Genomic DNA, 21,120 nt, shown 5'->3' with positions numbered 1-21,120 from the left:
ATTACATATTTGTAGCATCTTCTGCAACCAGACAATTAGTGATGCCCATGAAAGCTGGCTGTGGTGTCCGGCGGGGTGGCCATATGGGGGAAGAGTAAGCAAGAGCAATCATTCCATGAGTTCTTGAAAGAAGAATGGGGCATATTCTTTGTTTAATTTTCATAGGGCTGGACTGACCAAATAGGAAATTGGTAAATTTTCTAAGTGCTCCTGTAAATGATTCCATATTATGTATTATGGGCTCTCCATTTTCTGAGAATTTAAAAAAATATATATGTATATCATGTATATAGTACTTAAATGTTAATTAAATACTGGAATACCCCTTGAAGGGAGCAAGCATACTGCAGTAATTAAAGGAGGATGAATTTATTGTGTTATGTTTGTGATTCAAGTGGAAAGGCATGCTTCCTTGTGTCATTATGAAGCTTAACAAGCGGAGCTCCATGAGTGTACTAGAGCAATGTCAATAGCCTGTTACTTCAAGTGTAGACTTCTTTCAAAATAGTGAGCTGATGGCATTGTCAATTCCTCAATCATTAAAATGTGCCTGGTACAGTGGTATTTTGGTTTAACTTGAAATGCATATCATTGATCCCTGTGCATACAGATATAATGACTTCTCTGCAGTGCACTTATGTTCACTTGTTTATTTTGATGTTGGGTTCTGGTAAGTGAAGATTCAAAGCAGAGCAGGGTAACTGCTACAGTTCAAGAACCCATTGCAAGATTCTTTTGTATATTGAGATGTACAATTGGGAGTTATGATGAACAAAAAACATGTTCATGATTTTGGCCAATTGTTCATGATTTGAGGCATGTGTGTGTATATATGTAAGGATCAGGCAGCTGGTAGTATGTAAACAGCTGTCAAAAGAAAAAAATGCTACCACCTTTTCGAGGAGGGAAAAATTATAATTGGAGATGGTTGGATTAGATCAGAGTGGAACCAAATGAGGCAGCCCTATGGAGCTGGACATAAAAGGCATTAGAAGAGCAATTGTGTCAAAGGCTGTCTTTGGTTTGAGGGAGGAAAATGCATTGATTCTAGTCACAGAGAATGTTCTTTGTATGCCTTTGCTTGCCACACTATTCTTATAGCTTCTTTGAGGAAAATTGTTTTCTTATGCCAAATTATAGGATGTTTGTGGAGTGTATTTAGACTAACTAGAAACTGAGTTGATTGTTCTAACTTGCATCATGCTGGCAGACAAACATTTATGCTGCCATAATTTACCACTGGATTTGAACCCAGGATCAATGAGATACGAGGTCTTTGAGTTTAACCTGCTGTGCCATCCAATGAGCGTTTAGTTGTAAAAGTACAATTTTCTTTGCAGAGAGCTAGAACTGAAATTTCATTACATGAAGTCAGAGTTCCTGTTGTTTTAGTAATGGAGATGATGGTAGTGGTGACTGTGATTTAAGGAAGACGACTGAAATGAGTCATTTCCTGAAATTATATACTTGCAGTGCTGGATGTGGAAGAACTGGAGCCATATGTGCAATTGATTATACCTGGAATTTGCTAAAAGCTGGGGTGAGTCATCTATTTCTCAACTTTTTTTTCCTCAAAGGAAAACCTGCATAGTCTAAGCAAATGAGCAGAGAAACGGGCAATATTTGGCCTATATTTGGAAATGCTAAGTTCTTAAACTCAGTTTACCAGTTGGCTGTGATTTCAGCATTTTCGGAATTCCTTATATTACAGAATATTTTCTCTGAATTGAAAGGTAGCAAACATAACCCTGCTATTTAAAAAAGGAGGAACAGAAAATGGGGACTGTAGCCTAACATTAGTAATAGGCAAAATGCTTGGACCTATTATTAGGGAGCTGTAAAAGAGCACTTAAATCATATTAAACATTGTAAACATGAATTAATGAAAGAAATCATGTTTGACAAATCCCTTAGCATTTTCTGAGGATGCAACTAATATTAATAGGGAGGAACCGATGGGTATTTGGATTTTCAAAAGCATTTGCTAAGGCGCTACACAGATTATTACACAAAATTAGAATTCAGGAATTGGGCTAGTATCAGCATGGATTGGCTAATGAACAGAGAAAACAGTCTGAATGAATGGAACATTTTTGGGTTGATGAGCTGTAACTTGCAGGGTACTGCAAAGATCAGTACTTGAGTCTCAGCTTTTTAATGACTTAGATGAGGGGGCTGAGTGTAACATATCTGAGGGCTGGATTTTATGGCCCCTTTACTGCCCCTGCCCCCAGCTGACACATTTGAAGGCTGAATAGCTCATAAAGTAAAGCGGAAGGCCTTTCCACTGCCACCCCACCCACCCTGTTCCATCTCCCAAATTATGGTCACTTTAATGGCCACTTAAGGGCCTCATTCCACATCCGCCGGGGAAGGCAGAGACAAGAGCCCAACGTGCTACATTGGATGCTGTCAGGCAGGAAGAGGAGTACCTCCTTTGGGGATCCGCAGAGCCTATCAGAGACAACCCCCTTACCCTTGACCCAAATATGTACCCTACCCCTATCCCCACCACTTCATGGAGGCTGCAAGCCAGGCCTGTCCAAAATCCCAGAATTGCCTTTTAAATCTGGGCAGTTTTCTTCCTATGGGACTGCTGTAGTTCAAGAAGGGGCCACCACTCAATCCTGGTGCTGCTGGGACTACAGAGCTGCCAGCCAATCAGATTGAGAAAATGCCTCCCCAGGCTGGACAATCTAGAACACGGGGCTGGCCATTTAGGACTGAGATGAGGAAAAGATTTTTCACAGGATTATGAATTTTTGGAATCCTGTACCCTAGAGAGCTATGGATGCACAGTGGTTGAATATATTTCAGACAACACATGATAGGTTTTTGGGTACTCGGGGAATTAAGGGGTATGAGGACAGTGCAGGGAGATGGCGTTGAGGTAGATGATCAGCCATGAACAGCGTTGAACAAAGGACCTGGCTTGAAAGGCCAAATGGTCTGCTCCAGCTCCTTCTACATTCTTATGTAAAGCAGAACAACTGATTTTAATTCAATTTTATGGATTACAATTCACACTTTGCCAAAATGTGTTTTTTCTTTTGCTAGAAAATTCCTGAAGAATTCAGTGTGTTTAGTTTGATTCAAGAAATGAGAACACAAAGGCACTCTGCAGTTCAAACAAAGGTATGTTTGCATGTGATGCTTATTTTTATTCATTTTTCTCTGTAGCACCTTGGGATGTTCCATAACTCTTTTGGCACTTTTGCCATCGAGGGTTCAAGTCCCATCTCGAAGCTCGAGCACAAAATCTAGGCTGATACTCTACTGCAGAATCAAGGGAGTTCAGCACTGTCTGCGGTGCCTTTTAAATGAGGCCCCTTCTATTCCTTCAGGTGGACATTAAAAAGAAAAATTAGGTGACAATATTTGGAACTAGAGCAAGAAAGGAGCTCTTTATTTCCTGGCCAGGAATTACTCTTTGCCTGAAATAGATGATCTCATCCTGATCATAGTAATGTTTTTGGGATCATCTATCATATATTTTGGGATCAGATTGGCTGTCCTATTTTCTATATTACAACTGTAGTCTACATTTTAAATGTACTTATTCAATATGAATTGATTTAGGATAACCTGAAATAAAGAAAGATGTTATATAAATGCAGGTCTGTTTTTTATTTTTTCTATTTGACAATTTTTATGATGCAGATGAGACTAGATTTTAGCAAAGAATGCTTATGTAAGTTAATTGCCATTGACATTCCTCATGACTTTCTTAATATTGGTAATTTTTCTGGTGATGGCTCTATACATTTGAGAATGCATTTAAAAATAGATTATAAATGTAAAAGATAAACCGCTTTAATGCTATAGAAAAAAAATGTTGTATAATATTCTAAAATGGTAAGGAACTAAGAATAGAAATGGAAAAAGCCGGGAATATACAGCAGGTCAGGTAGCATCTGTGAGGAGAGAAAGTTATTGTTTCATTGGCCTGCATATTTCCAGCAATTTCCTGGTTTGATTTCAGATTTCCAGCATCCATGGCATATTGCTTAAGGAGCTAATCATTAGAATTGATCATATAGATGTGGTTGAAATATAAATTTAAGACAGCAGTAACATGTAAATTTAACTTTGTATATGTATATAATAAAACCAAATTCAGGGAAATTTTACAGAAACATAGCGGTCAAACCATTCTGCTACCTCTAATTTTTATAGCATTTTTTTAAGTGCAAATACCAAGCCATGTGTCTCTTGTTTCTCAGGAGCAATATGAGCTTGTTCACCGTGCAATAGCTCAGATATTTGAAAAGGAACTACAAAGGAACCAACGCACTGAAAGTCTTTCTGACACAGTAAGTAATAGTTTTTACATCTTTTACTTCTCACTGTGGTGAATGTTTCACTTTCATTCCTTGCAGTATGTGATACATTTTACTTATTTTTGTGGGTGGAAAATGGCCTTAGTTAACTGGTTTAGTATTATTAAGAATGTTAATGTTAAAGCACACTAGCTTATTTGTTTATCAAGTTACTTAACTTTTATGCCATTGTATGTGTTGTATATGCAATTGTTAAGTGTTTCACAAGTTGAAGCAAAACATTGAGGTTTCACATTTTTAAAGTAGAACTGGCAAAATGGGTAGATTCCTAAAATTTAAAAAAATGTATATTTACATGCAGATGGCTGGTTGCTTTTTTTCCGGAAAGTCTGTTTCCTCTTGTGCAGTGAAATGTGGTCACTTACAGTACCTGTGACTTTGACATAATACTTTTTTTTAAAAGAACTGAGAGTAATTGAACATCTGGGAAAAGTAATTCAGTGGCAGGAAATTCAGCCCTTTTTAATAATACTCAGCAGCTGTTTCTCCTATGTTTTTTTTTTGAAGAAACGTTATTTAAACAAGCTAGCAGGATCACAATTTTGTAATATTTTTGCAGTTGCATATTGCTGACTTAAATAGAATATTGCTAGCCTATTGCTTTCACATTGGTGCAAAGTGTTCAGAAACAGATCTGTTCTTGAGGAACAATGTGGTGTTGCTCAGGTCTTGTTAAACCCCACATCTATAGCTATGCATTGTAATAAGTGAAGTGAGTTGGGGGATAGAGAAAAGGGTTCAGCATATTGTGATTAGCAGAATGCTTTAATGTTCCCGGTGATCCAAATAGCAATGTTCTAATGTTTAAAGAAAAACTAGTTATAGCATAAGTTGATCAAAAAAATGATTTTGTACAGTTGTACAGTATAATCCTTGGCACAAAAGTATACATCTTTGAGCAGTCTTTAAATTTTTAAAATTTTAACGATTAAATGTATAAAATTTGTGTGTACTTAGTATATCTCAATAAGCAGCTGTGTAACAAAATATGGATTTCACAATAGCTACTCACTTTATATTTGTGGCAACGCAGGTGGATAAGGTAGTCAGGAAGGCATATGGCATGCTTGCCTTCATTGGCAGGGGTATTGAGTATAAAAGCTGGGAAGTCATGCTGTAGCTGTATAGAACCTTGGTTAGGCCACACTTGGAATATTGTGTGCAATTCTGGTCGCCACATTACCAGAAGGATATGGAGGCATTGGAGAGGGTGCAGAGGAGGTTTACCAGAATGCTGCCTGGTCTGGAGGTTATTAGCTATGAGGAGAGGTTGGAGAAACTCGGATTGTTCTCACTAGCGCGACGGAGATTGAGGGGTAACTTGATAGAAGTTTACAAAATTATGAGTGGCATGGACAGAGTAGATAGAAGCTTTTTCCCAGGGTGGAAGAATCAATTACTAGGGCACATAGATTTAAGGTGAGAAGAGAAAACTATAGAGGAGATGTGCGGGGCAAGTTTTTTACTTGCAGAGGGTAGTGAGTGTCTGGAATTCGCTGCCAGAGGAGGTGGTGGAAGCAGGTACGATAGTGGTGTTTAAGAGGCAGCTTGACAAATACATGAATAGGATGGGAATAAAGGGATACGGACCCTGGCAGTGTAAAATGTTTTAGTTGATGAGCAATATGATCGGTGCAGACTTGGAGGGCCGAAGGGCCTGTTCCTGTGCTGTACTTTTCTTTGTTCTTTGTCTTGTTCTATATAGTTTAGACTGTGAAGTTTCAGAAACGTTTTATAAAATGTGTGAATGATAAATATATTTTATTTTGGTAAGTTTTTTAAAGTAGTTTTTGGGTGTGTTCTGATTACATAATTGTGGGAAAGGATATGGCAGAAATTGCTGAGCCCAACCAACCATGTGAGGAAACTGAATTGATATCAGTGGTCATTAATCTAAGATACGTTGTTAATTTCTAACTCTAACTGTAAACTCCATATACTCCCTTTAGCTCCACCAATCCAGTTTCCAGGATTTAATTGCCAATCACTGTTGAAAGAAATCAGTCTGTGCCTGAATTAAAAAAAAAACTCTCTGATCAAACATTTTTAAATTGATGGAAAAATAAGAGATACTAAATGTAGCCAATACAACTTGGAGCCTGATTTTTGTTGTTATGCATGACATTTCCTGTATTTGTTCTTAAGTGCCCATTTGTTCGTTCTTTTCTTATATATTGTTAACTATTTTCAAGGTTTTTGATTAAACCGGTAAGAGACATAATTCAGTTTGGAGAGGCCAGTCAAGCAATTTGTCACCAAGTACCATATATATATTCACATACAAAGTAAATAATATAAAAGAAACTCCAACCCTGCTCCTCTCCACTTGCTAGCTAAGTGGATAACTTTCTTTGTAGATTTCAGTGATATTAACTGCTGAAATTCAAGTTTCCCTGGATTTCAGAGCAGCTCTTTTAGCTGTTATGTTTCTCTTAGCTTGGAAAATTTGATTTAATGCTGTACAAGATTGGGCAACTAACACTTCAGACTTGGATAAATAAGGACCTATATTTATAGATGGGTACGCACTTTGCATAGAAAGTACTCCTCTACCTGACTTCTGACCCTTGGTGCCTTTATTTCTCATTTATCTGTGCTTTTAAGACAGAAGAAAATATGTAAGAAAGACAATTAGAACCATATTTTGTTGTGCCTTTTTATCTAGCTGTATTTGTCATGAATAGTTGTCTTTTATGATCATTGCCATTTAAACTGCTTTTGTCTCTTATATTCTTATAACAGGATGACATTAGTTCTGAAAATACAACCATTTCTTCTCTTCCTGACAAATCTGATTCGCCACCACCAAAGCCACCACGAGTACGAAGGTAACTTATTTTCAACTTGGATAACGTAATTGTTCAGAGCCAGATATAACTTTAATGCTGGTGATTGAGACTGTTGGAAGTCCTGAAGAAATTGTATCAATAAATAAGATGCGGAATTCCTATTGTTAAGCTCCATGGAATGTTAACTTGCATTTATGCCACTGCATTTGGGCCTGATTTTAGCTGATGAGCTGTGGAGTTACATTCTCAGGTGAACGAAGCATTGCTAATATTCTGTGTGAACTATTTTGAATTGACACTGTGTAGTGCAGTGTCTCTGTTCCAGTTTGCCATAAATGTGGAGTTGTGTCTTGAGCACATGCAAATCTGCTGCATGCAATTATTTTGATTTAAAAAAAAGTGAAGTTGCACTTAGTATCTTTTAATTTGATAACATCTCAAAGTACTTAACAAAGATAAAAATGATTAGACTTGAGAAATAGAGAGAAGTACTCATGTGCAACAGTGGCCAGAGTCAGAAAACAGAAGGCATATACAGGAAAGTAAGACTAACTATAATTGCAAAGGTGGAAAAGAGCAAGGCCATGGAGGAATTTGTAAAATAAGACAAGTATTTTTAAAAATCGATGCCTAGATAGATAGGAAGTTGGTACAGATTTGTGAAGTTCATAATAGGTGAATGGGAAGTAGTGAGGGATATGATATGAATGACAGAGTTTTGGAAGAGTTGCAATTTATGAAGGGTAGAACTTGGAAAGCTGCAAGGAAGATCAACATCCTGGGAGTTACCATAGACCAGAAACTAAACTGGACTAACCATATAAATACTTTGGACACAAGAGCAGGTCAGACGCTAGGAATCCTGCAGTGAGTAACTTACCTCCTGACTCCCCAAGCCTGCCCGCATTCTATGAGGCACAAGTCAGGAGTGTGATGGAATACTGTCCACTCGCCTGGATGAGTGCAGCTCCAACAACATTCAAGAAGCTGGACACCATCCGGGACAAAGCAGCCCGCTTGATTGGCACCCCATCCACAAACATTCACTCCCTCCACCTCTGATGCACAGTGGCAGCAGTGTGTACCATCTACAAGATGCACTGCAGGAACTCGCTAAAGCTTCTTGGACAGCACCTTCCAAATCCACGACAGCTACCATCTAGAAGGACGAGAACATCAGACACATGGGAACATCACCACCTGGAAGTTCCCCTCCAAGCCACTCGCCATCCTGACTTGGAAATATATCGCTGTTCCTTCACTGTCGCTGGGTCAAAGTCCTGGAACTTCCTTCCTAACAGTACTGTGGGTGTACCTACACCACATGGACTGCAGCGGTTCAAGAAGGCAGCTCACCAGCACCTTCTCGAGGGCAATTAGGGATGGGCAATAAATGCTGGCCTAGCCAGTGACATAAACATCCTGTGAATGATTTTACAAAAAAAAGAGCATTGTATTAATCAAACCTGGAAGTGGTAAAGGAGTGGATGGACATTTAATTGGCAATTGCGATGAGTTTGAGGTGTAAGCAGGCAAAGGTAAAACAGGGCAGTTTTAATAATGGCAAGGATGCAGGGTCTGAACCTTTGCTCAGAGCTGAGCAGGCCCTCTGGGTGCGGGGATGTGGTAGGATTCGATACTATGGTTCACAGTTTCAGCTGGGAGCTGAGTAGAATGGTGTCGGGCTTGTTGACATTGAGTTGAAAAATTCTTTATTCATTCAACTGTTAATATCAGCTAAAAGATGCAGTATGTGGATAAGGACAAGGAGCCAGAGATAGTGTTTTGAGACATTCTCGATATGACCTTGCAGAAACGGTGTGAAAAAGATTTTGACTCCATGTTTTTGACCTTGACAAGTTTCCAGCTTTAGTGATCACAGGAAATATCCACATGTAGATCCATTAACCCCTTGGTAGTCATAGCTCCAATACTAGGTTTCATAGCTAAAAATAAAACTGTAGGGGATATTATGTTGAGAGGTCAGATCATAACCTCTGCGCCCATTTTGTTTATTTTAGTTTTGGAAGGAAGCTGTTGTAATGATTCTACTTTCCCATTTCCACATCTTATGTTTTTTTACTTGTTCCATGATCTTCCTTTTTTGTTATTTAATCTCTCCTGCCTTCAACCCCATCACAGACCATTCCTTTTTTTCTTTACTCCCCTCCTGCCTTTCCCTCCCTCCATACTTGCTTTAAATTTGTCACATTTTTAACTTTTTTCAGTTCTGATGAAAAGTCATTGACCTACAATGTTAACTCTCTTTCTCTCTCCGCTGTTGCCAGACCTGCTGAGTATTTCCAGCATTTTCCGTTTTATTTTATGTTAAGAGAATTTCATTAAAAAAAACTTGCTCCAGACAGTGTAAAATTGAAATAAAAATAGAAAATGTTGGAAATACTTGATAAGTAACAATATTGAGCTACATGCCACACTTTGGAGAACCTTATGTGCTTGCTGAAACATCAGAGAAAGAACAGTCATGTTTCCCAATAGCCAAAAACTTAAAGATGTAATAATGGATTTATTTGCCTTGTGACCAGAGAGAATATGTTGAGAAAAGGTTTCAAATCAATCCCAGTATTCGTAAATTTGATTTTTTTTTTTTGTTCATTTGTACTCTTACCTATGCAATTAATTTAAAGAATACATTAGTGAGGGGTAACACAGTTCTTCACAATTCTGCTAATAATGATCAGCATATTGAAGCCTGTTGGGCACAGCCTTAATGAGCACATGGTACCAGTGCATTCATGAAATGTCCTGCATCAGATTTGATGACTGAATGGAAAAACAGCAAGTAAAATACTCTGATGAAATTGAACAGGATGCAGGAAACTACCGGAATTCACATCACAGATCAGTGAAAACTTAAATTTTAACTACACCAGTACTGCCTTGAGAAATCTTTTCTAAAGCATCTCCCCCTCACAATTTAAAATTACTTGCTGTTTAATACTTATGAATTAAGTAACTGTTGGCAGAGCTCTTTTTTCACTTTGCTTATAACTGTTGCATATTTTTAAAAAAGATCTCGCGTTCCATGACTTTGATCTTATACATTTAATAATGTTCAGGTTAGACTCCCTTCCGAAGCATTGCATAGAGGTTTATAAAACCATTGAAACCATGAAGATTGTAAAAAAAATCAAAAATAAAGAATGTTAAAAATATGTCCCTTCATGTGACTGTCACATGAGCAGGGACATGTTATTAATGAAACGTTAAAATTTTTATTTTATTTTTAATTGCTGTTGGAAACCTCGTCCTGCCTGAGAAGTGCAAGGCCACTTGGCCTTTTTGCCCATCCGCCAACCATAAGGTTGGACAGGCAGTGAAAAATTACATTTAATTGGGACTTTAACAGTCTTAATAAGCCTGTTAATTGTCGGCAGGTGCGCTGCAGACACCCACGTGTGCCCGCTCACCGCAGTATCACACGACGACGTCAGGATGCTTGCCCGATGTCATTGCGTGTCACTTTATGCTCGTTCAGGTCAGGCGTACACCTGCCCAACGAGCTAAAAATTCTAGCCTAAGAGTGCAAAACATAAAGAACTAACGTCTATTTATATAGCACACTATCATGCCTTCAGCATATCTCAAAATGCTTCGTACTCAATAAATTATGTTGGTTGTTCAGTAACTGCAATGGTTCAAGAAGGCAGCCCTCCACCACCACCTCAGGCAATTAGAGATGGACAATAAATGCTTGCCAAGCCAGCAATACATATCCCATGAATGAATAAAACAAAACACTACAATCGATAAAACAACTGATGGCATTATGTCCCATCTGACTGCTGCGGAGCTACTGACTTCAACAGTGTTGATCTAGCCTCGTTATTAAAGGCATTTAATACATTGAACTTCATTTTTATTTATTTTTCTCTTGAAGCACTAACCCTTGCTGGGGGATGTTCCCAAAGTCTCCTTTTGGTACCTCACCAGGTTGCAAGCCACTCAGATCAGCAAATTATTCAAACAGTTGGTCAAGAGTGAGAGGTGGATGAGGATCACAGACGAGTCTGATTTTGATTCTGTTTTAACCTGAGATCCACCCATTAGTATTTTCTACCAGAGATCATGGTATCATGATCAGGTTACAGTCCTGGCTGGTTTCTACTTGTTATCTATTGCTATGAATCAGGTACAAGAAGACTGGGAATCAAACCTGACATATTCTCCTCTATACAACTTAACCATGCTGCCTTGAGCAACTGGGTCATGAAGAGTTAATCCTTATACTGCAGTTGCAGGGGAAGGATGCAGTTCAGTCTGTCTTCTACAGCCCCCAAATAATTTGGAAGATTGAAACCTTTGTCTTCAGCCTCTGCCCCCAAACTTCATTCCCTACTCACCGACACTATTCCTCTCCTTGGAAACTTTGAGGCTGAACCACACTTGTTTGCAACCTTAGTGTTATGTTTGACCCTGATATGAGCTTTCAACCACGTAATCAAACTATCACTGAGACGACCTACTTCCACCTCTGTAACATCGCTCGACTGCCTCAGCTCATCTATTGCTGAAACCCTCATTTATGCTTTTACTACCTCTGAACTTGACTATTCCAATATAGCTGGCCTCCAGTCTTCCACCCTCCAAACCTGAGATCATCCAAAACATTGCTGCCTGTGTACTAACTCATTTCAAGTCCCATTCATCCATCATCCCTCGGCTTGCCATCCTACATCGGTCCCCAGTTAAACACCACCTTGATTTTTAAATTCCTGTCCTTGTCTTCGAACCCTCTCATTCTCACCTCTCCCTATTTCTGTGACCTGTTCCCACCTTAAAACCTTCAACTATCTGTGCTCCTCGGATTCTGGCCTCTTGAGCATCCCTGATTTTAATTGCTCTGCTATGGCAGCTTTGCCTTCAGCTGCCTAGACCGTAAGCTTTGGCATTCCCTCCGTAAACATCTTCAACTCTCTATTCTCTTTTAAGATGTTTCTTAAAAGTTACCATATATACTCAAGCAATAGTCGATCTCATGTAAAACTTGACCCCTGACTTTTGGCCAAAAAATACTACCTCTTTCTACTTATTACCCGCTAGCTGCCTCTCCTGTCTCCCTCCCTCTCCTGCTCGCCACTTTCCTGTCCAGACCCTTCAGCTGAGTAAATGATCAGGAGCGGGGTGTCAAGAGGGAGGAAGTGAGCAAAAGAAGTTGCAAATGGGAGAGTTGGGCAGGGAAGTGGCGAGTGGGAGAGGGTCTCTGGGAGTAGCCCTGTTGTGAAACTATATTAGCCCCTCAAATATTGCTCGTGTATAAGTTGGCCCCTTTTTGTCTATAAATTTGGCCTCAAAAGCTTGAATTTTACATGAGTATATACAGTATAATGTTATTATTTGTTTTAATAAGTAAACTACAAAAACAGAGGATAAAATCAACTTCTCCAATTTTTTTTGTAAAAAGGACTTGATAATATTTGGATTACTATGGTTCTACAGTTCATTTTTCCCTTGATGAAAAATTTACATGAATAAGGTAAACAGCTTCCAAGTAACTGCTGTTAAAATGTCCTTGACTTTGTTCATTCCTCAAATAACTCAGTTGTCATCAGTCATGTTCTGTACAATTGGGCCTCTTTTAGTGTATCTTTTTTATTCAAATGTTTTATGTAGCTATTTCCGTTCTTTTTACAAGATATGGAAATTGCATTAATATACAATTTCAGCTTGGTCATTGTGGTTTTGATAAACCCTTAGAAATATTAAGCGGGGAGAAGAGGTGACTTTCATTTTCTTTTTGTTAATTACCTCGATAAATTTAAATTACTACTTTATTTTAACCAAATTTCATTAACCTCTCTTTCAGGAAAGATAAGTCCATGTTTGATTTAAAAAGAATAGTCTCGGGGTGGAGCAAGTGTTTTGTCCATAATTTAACAGTCATTTCTATGTTGTGCATCATGTAGCTTAATTGAAAAAGAAATACAGGTAATTTAAGATATCATCTTTAAAATGATTAGTACCAGTATATGGCGGAAGATTGATTGTTTCTGTGACTTTCACTGAAGCATATCAGAAAGAAACCAGTCAAGATGCTAATTGTTTTTGCTTCAATGCTAAACTAGTTGCTAACGCTCCAACTGCATAAAACACTTGACGTGCATCAATATGCAATTTGTTCACATCATAATCTATTCAAGGCAAGTGCATTTAGTTCTGGTCAGTCTTCCCATGGTCTTTAACAAAGGCTATGTAGCTGGAATTTAGTAGGTGAATAATTTCCTTGGATTGGCAAATTGGCTTCTCAAGAGGCAAGGCTGCATCTGAGTACAAATTTTGGAAATTTGATACCTTTGTTAGTTGTGATTTTAACTACACAGTGTGGAGGCAAGGCACTAACTCCATAAATACAAATGTCCCTATAATATCAATAGATCAATAATTGGTAATGAAGAGTGTATTACTAAGCTGTTGTGAAAAGTCTGTTACCGATTACCTAAAAGATTTTTTAAAGGAACACAACTGACTGGCTTCTCATTCATGAACTGATTCAGTATTTATTTCTCTGTTCATCCTTATCTTGATTTCTGTTAATATATTAATATTCCTTCAATATATTTGTTCATCTCTTTTCAGCTTTGATTCAGTGCTTTGCCAAAAGCTTTAATCTGTCTTTCCCCTCTGGCTGTTGACTGATAACCTGTGTATTACCTGCATTTTCTGGTTATGTTTCAGAGGCATTTGTAGTTTTTGTTTGTATTAGCTAATTCACTCTGATACAAGAACATCAAATAGTTACTTATGGAAACCCTATACATAAATTCAGACAATGAACTGTTGTATTGTTTGCTCAGGCCACATGGCTTTACACATTAGGTCATACTTTGGACTGTAGGAAGCGATAGTGTTTGCCTCAGGAAGATAACTTTTGTGATGGGCATGAGAAAAGCATCTGGTAAGACCTCAGTGTGATATCATCTACATTTTCCTACGTGATCTTGCAAGGTTATGTTGCTTTAATTTCATTAGTGTCCAGATTCTGTTAGAAAATTGCAGTTTTGAAGGGTTAAGCTTATGTTGTGCATATCTTTTTTTGTTTGACTTGGCTAGTTTCCATTACAGTGCTATTTCCTTTAAAACAAAACATGATTCACACTTTTCTCACCCTTTTTGCAGAAGGGGTAGAGGATGGCTGAATTGTTAGATTTGATTTGCTTGAGTACTGGGAAACATTTCTGATCCCTAGCTTTGCTGCTCTGTCATAAAAGTATAATAATTCTCAATATTATTGTGATTTATTGTAAAAGTAGGTTAATAGTGGGGTTTGGATAGTTTGTGTGTCTGTGTATTGTGGAGTTTAATTGAATTGGAGACAGCTGATCTGAAGGCTTTGATTCATGAAAAGGAAGATAGGTTTGAAATGTAAACATGGCTGAAGTTTTAGAATATGATGTGAGGAGAATTTGCATTTTTAGATGAAACAGGGTAGTTTGAATTTCAAAGAGAGATGGTAGGATGTTATACCTAGCCAGTGAAGCTAGGCCAAGCAGTGTGTTTATTTTTCCCCAAAGGTTACTGACAGTATTAGCACCACGAAAGATTCATATTATGAGAAAAGTAAAGTTCCAAAGATATATGGGAACAATGGAATTTGCATTAAAAGGGAGAAACATGTATAAAGGAGAAGAGGCTATGTGACAGAGAGGAAGGCATTGCAAGATCTACCAGAAGTGTGAAAAGCCTCCAGTGTTTGTGCATTAAGATTCTGTCTACAGAAACTGAAGCTGGGAAAAGCCATTTTGTGTTAACTGGCTGGAATCTATTTAAAATCTATTTTTTTTTTTGTTTACTGTTGCCTTAACGGGAGTCAAATTAATTAGGGGTTTTAGGAGTTATCATAAACCTAGGTATGTGCTTGAAATATTTTCTTTTGTTAATAAACGTTTAATTTAGCTTTGTAAAAAATCTCTCGAGCCTTGGTGGACTTATTACTACTGGACTATCGAAATAAAATACAAATTGCAAAATTGTTCTGACCGCGTGATCAAGTTTCCCAAGTGGATTTGATCCGCCTGGCACACATTATCTGCTGCATCATAACAGCTCATTTTAACTTTGCTGGTTTGCCCTTTCAACCTGTGCTCAGTCTCAAGTTAACTTACACCCACATTATCTATGACATCCTTTGTCATTCATCCTTTCTGCAGTGAATATCAATTCATCTGATTCTTAGCATCTCAAGTCTTTGATTTATCATCCATGTTGTTTTCTCTTGATGCACCTCCATTACAAGGACACATACACTTTGACTTTTTTCATTCCCTTTTTTCTCTTCTTTTCTCTTTGCTTTTTCTCCTTTTTTTCAAGCTTTTTCCCCCTCTGTCTAATACAAAGTTAACCAGTCTCTGGTATCCAAATACATTTTTTAGGTTTATGAATATCCTGATAATGTTAGCTGTACTGCAGTTCTTAGATACAGCTCCATATAGATGGAAATGTTAGCTATATTAAGCAGAGCATCACTTACTGCTTTGGCATTGAAATATGTAACATCTAGTCCAGGTGTCCATCAGACACTTTTGGGGTGATTTCCTCTTGGTAATTTTAATGCAAACTTTGATGTTAAATTGAAACTGAATTTCTGCTCCTAGTCTTGTTTGGGTGAAATTCAGCACGGGTTTAAACACCACTAAAGATCTTCCAGTGCGTTTAAAAAAAAAAATTGTCAATTATTAAGCAAGAAGATCCAAGTAATTTAGTGTATTTCCATAGTAATTGTGCTGTGCATGCAGATAGAGTGGTAAGGGAAACTCCCAGAAAGACCAAACTGGATGCATAAGACGTAACACAAGAGGAACAGCATTGTGATATTTACTGTTAGTGAGGTGGCCATTTTCCTGTATAGAATTTAATGGGATTCTATATTTAAGAAATTTCCTGTGTCAGATGGGAAGCTTAACTTACAAATCTGATGATACTGGACTTTTTGCATTAATTGCTGGACAAAGGGGCCTTTGTCCCCTTGTCACCTGCATTCACTTCCAATATCTGAACCTATTTTGCTTCTCAAAGCAACATGTAACAGGGGGATAAAAGTTAATGTTTTAAATCATTTGATTGTGCTAAATGCATCTGCTGTCTGCATTTCATGGCTTTTGCTTGTGAAACCTATGTACATCTCTTCCTCTGGCTGTACCCTGCTGAAACGTGCGACATTCGATTGGGCTCTTTGATATGAGATCATCAAAACTAGCAATGTGGTAAGAATTGTAAAACAATTGTTCTTGAACAATCACGCCTGGTCCCATCCAGACTGACATCCCCTCACACACATCTTCCACTTTAATATCAGGTCACTTCTTGCCCCTACTCCATAAGAAGGTAATATTTTGCATCTATTCTTTGGAACATCCCTGGTTAATTTCTCTCACATTGCCACTTATCTCCCTGTGTTCAAAAACTCCTCAAAATCCTATTTTACCCTATACCTGTGGGAGGGAGGTGTGGCTTCATTAAATTAAAATTGTTTTGCCTCTAATTTTGTTTGCACGAGGCATTTACCTCCATGCATGTCCTTGAGCTGAATAGATTCATTACTTGGATAGCATTGCTGTTCCCACCATTGAAGGAAAAATTGTTTGTCACAGGATCATTTGCTCCAGTTAATTTGGGGATTGTTAAAAACTCTTAACATTTTTAGATCCCATTTTTCAGACAACTTTTCTAAGTGAACCACAAAGTATTTTCACTTGCACTAATATCAAGATAAATTCATAGTGTATGCAGGGAACGAACAGAGAAGTTACAAGTTCATTTACTCTTGTGATTTTATCACAGGCTATCATGCTCTCCTTGTTTTTAAAAGGTGACAATCAAATTTATTGAGCAATCAAAATATATTGGAAAAACAAATTAAATAAATAGGGGCTGTAACACAATTTTAACTATTTAAAGTTTGCTCATATACTAGGCAATAAATTGTTCAAAGCTGATGTGGTAACCAATCATCCAAGTGATCACTTAGTGTTTCTTTTCCTTTTCCCGTTGTCTGTAGAAGCCAATGCGTCTGACTGCAAAGGCAATAGGCAGATTCCCTGATTGGTAAAGCATACATTTTAAAAAATGTAACTAGAACAAAGTAATTTAAATGTTTTCAAACTGTTAATCAAACTTGCAAAAGATATTTGAATTGAATGGTTTACACCGTGCTTAGACATGAGTTTCTGGTAAACATAAAAATTTGAGTTGGCACATGAATTTGTGAGCAAACTTGCTTTTCAACATTTACGTACCATGTTTTAGAGTTAGGAGGCCAATTTGTTTGGGGCAACCTTCTGTCTCATGTGACGACGATTTGCGCCATAGTGGTCGACTCTTAAGCATTGTTTGGTATGGCTTAGGAGCCCCTCTCTGGCATGCAGTCTCTGCTGTATTTGCTGCAGAGGAAGACAGTGGGCTGGAAAGATGCACAATTTGCTGGCCTCTGCTTTCTGTGGGCCCTCTTGGCCAGCTGAGCTTTTCATTTATGCTGGTCTCTTTCAGTGTCATTCCAAACAGTCAGCATCCAAAGCTCATGGTTGCCAATGATTGTCATTGTCAATGTCTGCTGTGTTCATATCTCGCTTCCAGGTGCTCGTTTAGCATAGATATGGACACCAAGGAGGTTCATCATACGACCATCATCCATCCAGTGAACATGGCTGAACCAGAACAGGTGTCAGTGACTTAGCAATAATTGTATGCTGATGTTGTTGCAATTGCTGTGGTCTCCTTTGTTCTTGTACAGGGCCACTGTCTTTGCATCACGCATATCCTGGGGCACTGCCCCCTCCCTCCAGCTGAGTGAGAGATGCTGCAGGAGTGCCGGTTTCCAGGGGTTAATGAATTCAGGCAGTTTAGCATCAGTGCTTGAAGTTTTTCCCAGTTAGAGATCAATACTGTGCTAGATATTAGACAAAAAGTTTCAAAGTTTCACTTTTGTCACCATCTTTACATTTATGCTTTTTACTGATGAACTTTGAAGGTGTTATCTGTTTAGTCACTTTGGTTGAGTACTTGTTATTGTATTGTGTGTTGCTTCCTGCTTCTTCGCTCAGAAATGGTGAGAATTGAACATAAACTTTCCACTTTCTGTGGCATATGTGGGCATTCAGTGTAGCGAGGGGCTTTCTTATTGTGTTAATCTTGTCATAGCACCCTGGAAATGAACTTCTATTTTAACTTTTTGAATACAGTTTTGGAAAATAGTGCAGTGGGTTTGATAACTTTAAAAATCTTATCTGCAATATAATAAAATTATAACCAGGTTCTTGAGCAGTTGCAAAGTGTGACAGCAAAGCAGAATGACTTTTTTAAGGATAATGAATGCAAAGCACTGCCATATTAAGAAATTTGATAATTGTCAGAGTACGATAATTTTATTTTTTTTTTTACAAAATTCAGTTTAAATCCAGACCAAGTGAACAACAGCTCGATCGCTGTTTGAGTGCTAATTTAATTCTTAAGTTCTGAGTTGCAGAGGGAAAAGCAATAGTCAGGATAGATTGATATTGATTACAGTGCTTCAATTTGCAGTATTTTGTATGTACAAGGCAATGATGCTATGAAATTCTAGTTATAGCATCTTGTGGATTGGTTTAAATTTTAATACAAATATTTTGTCTGCCACCTAGTAAGTATCCTCAATTCTGTTTATAGTATCTCATATTTGGTTCTTTCTGTTGTATTGTGTATCTAGAGTCTTTGCTTTCACAGGTAGAATTAATTATCCTTTTGAGTAGTGCTACCATCTAATTCTTTTCCCTTTTTTTTTCTCCTGCCTTCTCCTCCCTGCACCTATCCCCTCCTTAACCACGCAACCAAAAATACTTCCATAGCTGCCTGGTAGAAGGAGACGCTAAAGAAGAAATCTTGCAGCCTCCGGAGCCCCAACCAGTACCACCTATTCTCACTCCTTCTCCTCCATCTGCATACCCGGCTGTTACTACTGTGTGGCAAGATAATGACCGATATCATCCCAAGCCAGTAGTGCATTCATTTACAACACCACCTCCCACAGATCTCAATGAAAACTACAACAAACCTGTGGATACGTACAAACAGATTGAAAATTGTGCTGCGCACGCTGAAGCTATTGAAAAAAAGTTGGAAAGAAAACTAAGTATTGAAATAAAGAAGATACCACTCCAAGAAGGACTCAAAAGTTTTGAAGTGTCCCCACCTGGAGGAAATGGCTCTTTTAACAGAGTGCCATCAAGTAAACTGAAGTCCACTTCAGCAATTGAGATTGAGCAAACAAGTAAATCTGTGGAATTAAGCTGTGGACAGATGTCTGTCAATTCAGAGGTCGATATTCAGCACACGGATGCTACTCAGGAATGGAGGAGTTCTGATGTTGTCTTGAGACCAGTACAATTGCCACTTAAAGAAAGAGCTCATGCCTTGTGGAACAAGGCAAGCCATGAATGTTTACCAACTACGTTTAGCAAGTCTTCCACTGGTGATAAATTGTACAATGCTCAATGCCATTCTTCTAAAGCACCTGCTGTACCAGCAGAACCATCATCGAAAGAGATCCCTGTAGTTCAGCATTTGGCTGTGGACACCATTGACCACTCTGTAAATGTGGCACCCCTCAGTTTTACTAATCCTCTCCACTCTGACTCTGAGCCGGAGGAGATGGATGTTGAGAAAGCCGTACCTAAAAATGTTACCAGTATTTTAACAAGTGCCATTGTTACTGCCACCATACAAAATGAAACCCCTTCAACAAGAAAAATATCACCTATGTCTATTGCCCGAGAGCATCCACCCAACAAGTTAAATTTAGGAGTCCAGAAATGTAAGTGTTTACTTCACACTAAGAAATCCAGTACTCTTTTGGAGTGGGAGTCATTAATCACTTAATTTTTATGAAGTCTAATATTTTTTTAAAACTCTGTAAAACTCACTTTGCATCTTAGTGCTAGCTGTATTTTGGACTTTATAGCTGCTGTACTATTTGATGGATGGATATTTAAAAGCTAAACCTACCTTAAAAAAAAGCCTGTTCACAAGTGTCTCCATCTCACAAATCCAGACTCTGTTATAGATCAATGGTTTTAGAGCACTATTTGCATACATATATAAAAAAGTTTGTTCTATAAACATTTAGTATCTTTTTTAGAGAATTGGACTATGATTTCTATGAAAATAAAGGGGTTTTAATTCTAAACTACTAAGATTGTTTTACAGTAACTATAGTTTTAATCATAGATTTAAATACATGCGGAGAAATAGTTAATGTACAAGTTTAAACAAAAAGCAATATTTTACATTGACATTTTTGAAACAATTACTTTGGCAAATTAAAAAATGCCTGTCTTGTTCCTTCAATAGCATTCTACCATTTTGCACCATAACAATTGGCAACCAGTTGAATTCCTATATAAAAAAAAAAAATTGTAAATAGTGTTGGGTGAAAACCTTTTAAGTACTGAGTTGTTGACTAGGTTTGATCAAGATCTGGTCATTTTAATGGCCTGCTTCATTGCTCATGAAGTCTGGAGTATAATTATGCTCAGCTTTTAACTTAGCTTGTCTTTTTAAAGTCAATGTTTAGGTGATTCCTATGAGGAAGTGGTGTAAAGAGGCAAGTCCTGAAGTTAATTACATTTATGTTATTTGGTGAACGGGGTATATAGATTGTAGACGCTTCTATATTTCTGGCTACAGGTCAGAAATAAAAACATTTCTTTCAAAAGTTTGATACCTGGAGCAAGAAGAAAATTCTACAAAACTTTACAAGGCCTTTTACCAAAAGCGATCATTTTTTTTTTCTGTGTACATTTTCTCTGTGTATAAATTGTGAAAATTCATTAAGAGGCACTGTTACAGGAGTGTTCTCACACAGCCAGTGGGCCCCAGTGTAAGGCACTTGATTGGTTGTGTTTAATTATTTTCCTCCTTTGTGATTTAGTATTAAAATGCAAAGGGGACTTGTATATCCTTAGTTGCTTTAACTATTGAAATTTATTTAGAGGGGGTTCAGA

The 21,120-nt window shown here is 37.8% G+C and overlaps 1 protein-coding gene across 6 annotated transcripts in view; it reads left to right on the top strand.

Annotated features, from left to right (window-relative positions):
• The window catches only part of LOC121285789 (tyrosine-protein phosphatase non-receptor type 12-like), a 106,655-nt gene that overhangs the window by 58,501 nt on the left and 27,034 nt on the right, over positions 1–21,120 (top strand). For all 6 annotated transcript variants that reach the window (XM_041202604.1, XM_041202603.1, XM_041202602.1 and 3 more), the window contains 5 exons: positions 1,474–1,540; positions 3,058–3,135; positions 4,224–4,313; positions 7,083–7,168; positions 18,967–19,931. In XM_041202604.1, the coding sequence (XP_041058538.1) occupies positions 1,474–1,540; positions 3,058–3,135; positions 4,224–4,313; positions 7,083–7,168; positions 18,967–19,931 (1,286 nt within the window). The remainder of the gene's footprint in view (positions 1–1,473; positions 1,541–3,057; positions 3,136–4,223; positions 4,314–7,082; positions 7,169–18,966; positions 19,932–21,120) is intronic.

Source organism: Carcharodon carcharias, chromosome 13 (assembly GCF_017639515.1).
Source record: "Carcharodon carcharias isolate sCarCar2 chromosome 13, sCarCar2.pri, whole genome shotgun sequence".
Taxonomy (NCBI): Eukaryota; Metazoa; Chordata; class Chondrichthyes; order Lamniformes; family Lamnidae; genus Carcharodon; species Carcharodon carcharias.
The sequence above is the reverse complement of the archived record's forward strand: the minus strand, read 5'-3'. Positions and strand labels throughout refer to the sequence as shown.